Below are 8,100 nucleotides of genomic sequence, written 5' to 3' on the forward strand. Positions count from 1 at the left end.
CCTGGCAGAGTCTGTGAGGCTAGATTTGACATCACAATTTCCCTTTTTTGAAGAGACTATGCTCTTGGTGGGAGGGGCAGCCCTTGGAGGAGTTATCTCTATCTTACCTTGAACTAAATATGAATCAGTAGCCACGACAGACTTCTACTGGAAAACATCTGGAGAGCTGGGGTGAGGGTTCAACATCGGAAAAGTACTTGCCTCAGTCTGGCTATACCTCCCTATTCTGGGTCACAAAGAAACTAATTTGTGACCTGAGAAAACAACATCTGAGACAGAAGCCAGAGGAAACATATTTTTCCTGCCCTCACCCCTCTGCCTCTGCTTCTACCTGCTCTCCGTCAGCCCAAACACCGAGGTCCATGCCGCATGTCATCTCTCAAATATCCAGGATGGCCCACAATCTGCGTCCTTCAAGTCTACCTGCAGACAAAGATAGCTCTTTGAGTACGTCTCGAGTGACAGTGAAGACACCAGACAGTGAGAAAGACTTTGTAATAACTGATGACACCTCGGTGAGGCAGTTCAAGGAGAAGCTATCGGCTCACTTCAAATGCAAAATGGATCAACTAGTGCTGGTCTTCATGGGTCGTCTTTTGAGAGACCATGACACATTGAGCCAGAGGGGTGTCTTGAATGGCCACACCATCCACTTGGTCATCAAGACTAAACAGGGCTCCAGATTCAAAGCCCATTCCTCCCAGAACTTGCCAACTAATGAGCCTTGCCACCAGGACAGAAACAACAGAATCACCAAAGGAAACAAAAGTGGAGTATATCAACCGACTGGTCCCACTCCAGTGAGACCATCTGGTTATATGGAATCCAATATGTCCAAGGCATCGAGCCAAGACCTAAAAATGGGTAGTCAAGAGCATGTAGCACCAATGCTAGAGAATCCTATCATCCAGTGGCTTCTGTCCAACAGGGACTTCATTGACCAGTTGATTGCAGAACATCCAGAGATGCAGCAGTTGATGCAGCAGGACCCAGAGATTTCACACATCCTTGACAATTTTGCAATATTACGTCAGACTCTAAAGCTGGCCAAAAAATTTGCCAAGATTCAAGATACAGTGCATGTCTGTCAACCTGCAGAGAATCTTGAGCAACCTCACTACCCACAATCACACTTGGGTTTAGAGAAAATCTCTAGTGGGAAAAATGCTGTAGGTCAGAGCTATCCTGATTTCAATGATCACATGTTGAATAGCTTAAAGGATTCAACGGTGAGCAATGCCCTCATAGCTTTTCTGCGAAGACAGATGTCAGAGGTTCAGTTCTCATCCTCATCTGCACCATCATCCCAGGAACAGCGACAACAGCTCCCACAGATCCCTAAAGTCCAAACTATTTATACTAATTCTCGTGACTTATCTTCAATTTCATCAACTAGTGATGACCAAAACGGACCAAGACATACTTCTGGGGCCAATATATCAACTATACACACCAAGGACAGAAGCCATACTTGTGCTATTCAAGAGTCAGCTGGGGTCTTACCTAGCATAGAAATCTCTCACCACCCACAGACACCTTTCAGCATGATAGGTAGATCTAACAAGATATCAAAAGATGATCAGCAGTCATCAGGTAATTACACCCAATCCAAGATCACAGAAAGCATGATGCAGATGTTTTTGGATAATCCTAATCTGGCAATTCAGATGATGCTATTCATGAATATACCCCAGCTGAATAAGCAAAACTTGGCCACCCTTTTGCTGCAGACACAGATTTATGATATGCTTCTATCCCTGACCAACCCCAAAACATCACAAGCCATACTACAAATTGAACAGGGTCTGCAGCTATTGGCCACAGAGGCTCCTGTTCTTCTAACTTGCATTGCACCGTATCTATGGGGCCTGGGTTGGCTTCCTGCTCCCAACTTCACATCCTCTGATGCAGGGCGCTGGGCCTGTAATGTGCCAGAAATTTCTGAAATCAAAGAGCCTGAGTGCTGCCACAAATATGAAAACATTTTCCAGAGGCTGCAGTCTCTAATTGGTGACTCTTCTCAATCTCTACATGCCTCTGAGATTCAATTCAGCAAGCAAATGGAATCTCTTCAAGCTATGGGGTTTGGGAACCATCAAGCTAATCTGCAGGCACTCATTGCCACAAAGGGGGACACATTTGCTGCTATCCGCAAGCTCAGGAGATCCCAGGGGTTCTAAACTCCATGCTCTAAACTATTTGTCTTTTATCAGCCTACTCATCCATATTGGTCTACATCATCTACCTTTTACATCTCTTCTGTTTCTAGCCAAGAGAAGTCCTGGAATTGGAGAAAACAACCAATGCTTTCTCTATCGAATAGACCACTGTCCATGGCTGGAAGATCTGTCAATAAAATGGCTACATAAATCCATTTGTGTCCATCTGAGTCTTTTTCAAATGGATAGCAGCTATCTGTGCATAACATCCCTGCCTTACCTATCTTACATACATGGAACATGCCCACACATGCACCCATTAGCAGAGAGAGTATAACAGCACACATTGAACTACATGTCATGATATATTATGTTCACAGGCTCAAGAAAATGCATGCACATGCAGATTCAGTAAATTGCGCATGCATACACAAGCAAAAAAGAGACAAATATTCACTTATTTAGGCTCTTAGCACAAAGCTACACCTAGGACATGCATACAGTGCTACTCACAACCAGGTGCATACATCATAGCTGAATACATTTAGCTACAAATACACGGGAAGACAATATTTTTGTTTTTGTTTTGTTTTGTTGTTTGGGCCACATCCTGTGGTGTTCACGACTTACATCTGTCTCTGTGTTCAGGGATCACTCCCAGTAATACTCAGGGGTAACATAGGTGGTCTTGGGATTAAACCTGGGCTGACTGCATTCAAAGTAAATGCCTTCCCTACTTACTATCTTGGCCCAATAAGAGAGTCTTATGTACCCATACAAAAAGAAAAAACGTTATGTAGTCCAATGTTTAGGCATGAAGATTCCCTTGAATTCTCAAATATAACTGTTTCAAGTTTGAAAAAAAAGGAGAGTGACTTTGGAGACTAGATTAAGAAAAGTTCACATTTCAATCAAAACTTGATAATTCTTTTTGGTGTCTTTTGATAATTACATTGTCATTGTGTGTGTGTAATGTGTATGTGTGTGTGTGTGTGTGTGTGTGTGTGTGTGTGTGTGTGTGTGTATGATGTTAACTCCTCTCTAGTACTAAGATAAAACTCTCTCACCCTCACTGTATATTCCAGTCCCATGAATCAAGGGCTCATATAGAAGTGCATCTTTCAAGAGTATGACATTCTTCAGCAAGTCTAATGTTTGTAACTTATCTATAGCTTTTTTAACTTGTTTTTTCTATAGCTAGATAAGATTTCATTTCCTCCTGCAATTCCTGCCGCACCATGAGTAGTTTCCCAATTGGTATGTAATTGTGGTTTAATTACTCAAATATTAAACAATTTAAGTTTTTGTCAAAATTTAATAACTCAAATGTTGTTTTAGGCACTAAAGAAATATCTGAGAAAAATAAAAATATTTTTAAAGTAATTTTTCATGGGAATGTACCCTTGTTGAAGGGTAACACATGTTATGAAAATAATTGGAGTAAAATAAGGTATTCTAAGTGGAATTGTTTGGAGTTAGAATAAGTAAAGTAAAGTAAGTAAAGGCCCTCCCGTTGATCGTCGATTTGCTCGAGCGGGCCCAGTAACGTCTCCATTGGAGACTTTGTTGTTACTGTGTCTGGCATATCGAATACTCTCGGTAGCTTGCCGGGCTCTCCGAGAGGGGCGGAGGAATCGAACTCCGGTCGGCCATGTTGGCTGCGTGCAAGGCAGACGCCCTACCCGCTGTGCTATCGCTCCAGCATAAGAACAGTGCAAAATTATTCCCCAAAGTTTCTTACTCCCTCCAAAAATATTTTTACTTCCCATTCAGGCATTTCTACTAGTAAGGTTGAGTTTTAATAACCAGATTTTTGGCCTTATTATTCTTCCAAGTCCAATTTCACCACGGTCAGAAATTTTCTCAGGGTTTGCTTTCTGACGCTGTACGCAGAGTCTCTCCTGGCAGTACTCAGGAACCATATAAGTGGTGTTGTGGAACAAATTGGGAGCAGCTGCGTGCAAGCCAAGCACTTTATGTACACTACTTCCTGGGGCCCCTGTCTCCTTTATAAATTCACTTGACTTCTCTTCAGTACTTTCTTTTCATTTTCTGATTACTTAGCCTTACTTAGTCTCAATTTTCTTCGCTCAATTTATGCAAGCTTAAGATTAATAATTTTCAGATGTAATTATTTGTTTGTAATTGATTAATCATACCATAGAATATCTGGACATAGCTTTATATGTCCATGTATGAATAAGATTTATCACATCCACCACCAAAGTTCTAGTATCCTCTTATCACCAAATATAAACCTCTTTATTCCTCCCCCATACCCTATTTTGTAACCATTGTAGTTTTTAGCTATATTTTATAAATGTTGATGTTCCAATTGCCCATGATTTTTCACTTTACTCACTAACCTCATTATTCTAAATGTTAATATGAAAGACTATATAAACTTATAATATTCATCTACCTTTCTCTATTTTCATTTGGATATAATAGTCATCTCAAATTTTATATCTCAAACATATAAAGGCTAAACTTTTGTTCACAACTTTATTTTTTATTTACAATCTCGTCAAATAGTCTGCTTTTCATGGGCATAATATTTTTTTACATAAAACTATGTTCATCATTCTTGACCTTTATCTCATACCCTAGATCCTACCTATTGAATGACAATACCTTGAAAAGGCATAAAGAACTAAAAACTAACACTGAATCAGATAAATATGATGCCAGGAAGTAGCTGGACTTGGTTCTTAATAATATATATGCAAGATATATTAAAAGCACTAATTTCCCAATTCGCATCTACATGTACACATATAACACCAGGGCATGTGTTAAAAAAGGACAGGACTTTTGATCTGAGAAGATAAAGCCAGCTTAGCCCTTTACTATAAAGAAAAGCTAAAGGGTTGTAGAGCTTGTGGGAAGATGGAATTTTTTTAGAACTCCAGAACATTTTGGAGAAATCTCAAGAATCTACTGCATGAAGCTATGATGTCAATGCTGAGGTCACAAAGGTGACTTGATGGAGTGGGTTCCGGCCTAGAAGGCTTCAGAAGTGTCTGTTCAGCAAGATGAGGGCTGTTTGGAGCCCTGTATAAGAGGAAGGACGGGGTCGCAGCTGGTTGGTACGTATTCCCCAAACTGGGCCCTTCTTGTCTTTATCTCTTTTCATGTCACCTTAAGATACTTTGTCCCCCAGGGTCTCAGGATTCCCTTACCCCAACATCTCTCAAACCCATAATTCTCCACAAGTATCCCAACCTAGAGACACCTTTGCCCCTTCAATACAGATTCTAGTTTCTCTGCCCTGAGACCCCAAGTCCTCTTTCTGCTCACCTTTCCTACTTTTACCATTATCCAAAAGGGTGACCTGGGTCTCCCATCTCCATTCTCCCAGCTGTGTCCCCACAGAACTGGGCCTCCTGCTGACCACCATGGCCAAAAGCGGAGAGGCCCTGCCACAGGGCAGCCCATCACCGGTCCAGGATTCCCACCTCATCAAAGTGACAGTGAAGACGCCCAAGGACAAGGAGGATTTCTCAGTGACAGACACTTGCACTATCCAGCAACTGAAGGAAGAGATATCGCAGCGCTTTAAGGCTCACCCTGATCAGCTGGTCCTAATCTTTGCTGGCAAAATTCTCAAGGACCCTGACTCACTGGCACAGTGTGGAGTGCGAGATGGCCTCACTGTTCATCTGGTCATCAAGATGCAGCGTCGTGCCATGGGCACAGAATGCCCAGCTGCTTCAATCCCTACCCCAGCCCCAAGCACTGGATCACTCCCTCAGCCTGGCCCCATTCACCCAGCAGATGGCCCTCCTACCATCAGCTTAGGTGTTCTCACAGGCCTCAACGGGCTGGGCCTGACCTCTGGTAGTTTCCCAGACCAGCAAAGTTCACTGATGTGGCAGCATTTGTCCGTACCTGAGTTTGTGGCTCAGATCATCGATGATCCTTTCATCCAAGGTCTGTTGTCCAACACCAGTCTCATGCGCCAGCTAGTTCTTGACAATCCCCACATGCAGCAGTTGATCCAGCACAATCCGGAGATTGGACACATTCTCAACAATCCTGAAATCATGCGGCAGACACTGGAGTTTCTACGTAACCCTGCCATGATGCAAGAGATGATGCGGAGCCAGGACCGGGCACTAAGTAATCTGGAGAGCATCCCTGGGGGCTACAATGTGCTTCGTACCATGTACACAGACATCATGGACCCAATGTTGAATGCAGTACAGGAGCAGTTTGGTGGCAATCCATTTGCTACCACTACTGCTAATACTACTAACAACAGCCGACAACCTTCAAGGACAGAGAATTGTGATCCTCTCCCCAACCCCTGGGCTTCTACACACACAGGTTCAGGAGCCAGAGGTAGCAGACAGCCAAAAGACCAGGATGTATCTGAAGCTAGAAATAAGGCTCCCAATGTTTTGGGTAATACAGGGCTCTATGACTATCTCCAACAGTTACATGAGAGTCCCCACTCCCTAGGAACCTATCTGCAGGGAACTACATCCACCCTTAGCCCGAACCAAGAAGCATCATCCTCAGGAAATAGAATTCCTCCAACTTTACACTCATCCCAGGAAAGTGAGTCGGGTCAGTCACACCCTAAGGAGTCAGTAACTATCAAGGGAAAGTCATCCTGCCCAGCTTTCCTGAGATACCCTCGAGAGAGCAGTACTGGACAAGATGGAAACCAAGACATTACCGGGAATCCCTCCACTGGCCGTAACTCCGCCATGCCTGATCTTATCTCAGGTTTGGGAGGTTCTGGCTTCAGAGCACAATTTGTCCCTTCAACAACTACTCCCATGGCAGGTGATCCCCCTGGAATCCCTGAGCATACCTGGTTGCCACCATCAGTTTACCCAAGATCTCTGAGAACAGCTGGCATGAATCGGGGACCCCAATTGCAGGATGAAATGCGCCGGCAGTTGCCACTACTACTACATTTTCAGGCTGCCATGGCAAACCCCCGCGCCATGCATGCCTTGCTACAGATTGAACAGGGCCTGCAGACCCTGGCTACTGAAGCACCTCGCCTCCTCCTCTGGTTTATGCCTTGCCTAGCAGGGCTGGGGACTATGGCAGGAGGTCTGGACTTTAGGGAGGGATCCTTTATGCCTGAGCACTCACCGTTAGCCCCAGCATCGGAGCCTTCCCCAGCACAGGGCTCTCTGGAGCAGGGTCTCCTTTCCACTCCCTTTCTCCAGATGTTGCAGGTTCTAGCTAGCGCCAATCCCCAGCAGCCACAGCCTGAGACTCATTTCCAGGTACAGTTAGAGCAGCTGCGTGCCATGGGCTTTCTGAATCCTGAAGCCAATCTCCAGGCTCTTATTGCCACCGGGGGCGATATAGATGCTGCTGTGGAGAAACTGAGGCAGTCCTAAGGAGCCCAAAGAGTTCAGACCGCATCTTTTCCTGTGTCTTTCCCCCACATCCCACTACCTTAACCCCCCATTCTTGAATGCAGCTGCACTATGAACCAAATTTACTATGATGCCCTTTACTGTGGAGACAATGTTGTTCTAGAGTCAACGAGGAAGAATGAGAGCCAGAAACAAGCGTAGAGGTGCTCTATATGACCCAACCCCCACTGCTGCTGTATCATCCTGGGGCCTCCGTCTGAGCTCTGCTTATGCCTATCTTGAGATGCAATTACATCCAATCTCCAATGCCCCTTGCTGCCTGAGTCTGATTTTTATGTGGGTGATGAGAAAAGGTGAAGGTGTGTCCTCATCATATGAGGGAGTTTGGATGACAAACAAAATCATAGGAGTTAGAAGGGTTAAGGGTTTGGAGAGCAGTGGGTTGGGGGAGGCCTGTGGCTTTCCTTGTGTCCTTTCAGAGGGTCCTTGATTCTTTCCCTGTTGGAGCTGCTGAGTTACCTTGTGCTTCGGGGCTTTTAAACCACTGGCCTGACTGAAATTGGAGTTGCCTGCATTTATTGACTTATGACTACCTA

General features: G+C 44.4%; 2 protein-coding genes across 2 annotated transcripts; both read left to right on the top strand.

Moving 5' to 3' along the window:
- The first annotated feature begins 362 nt into the window (after positions 1-362).
- On the top strand, positions 363-2,180 carry UBQLNL (ubiquilin like). The gene has a single exon (XM_056116382.1). The coding sequence runs from the start codon at positions 363-365 to the stop codon at positions 2,178-2,180; it is 1,818 nt and encodes a 605-aa protein (XP_055972357.1).
- Positions 2,181-5,557: 3,377 nt separating this feature from the next.
- Positions 5,558-7,525, top strand: UBQLN3 (ubiquilin 3). Its single transcript, XM_056116251.1, has one exon. The coding sequence runs from the start codon at positions 5,558-5,560 to the stop codon at positions 7,523-7,525; it is 1,968 nt and encodes a 655-aa protein (XP_055972226.1).
- The last annotated feature ends 575 nt before the right edge of the window (positions 7,526-8,100 follow it).

The sequence above is a fragment of the Sorex fumeus genome, unplaced genomic scaffold (genome assembly GCF_029834395.1).
Source record: "Sorex fumeus unplaced genomic scaffold, SorFum_2.1 ptg000030l, whole genome shotgun sequence".
NCBI classification, from domain to species: Eukaryota; Metazoa; Chordata; class Mammalia; order Eulipotyphla; family Soricidae; genus Sorex; species Sorex fumeus.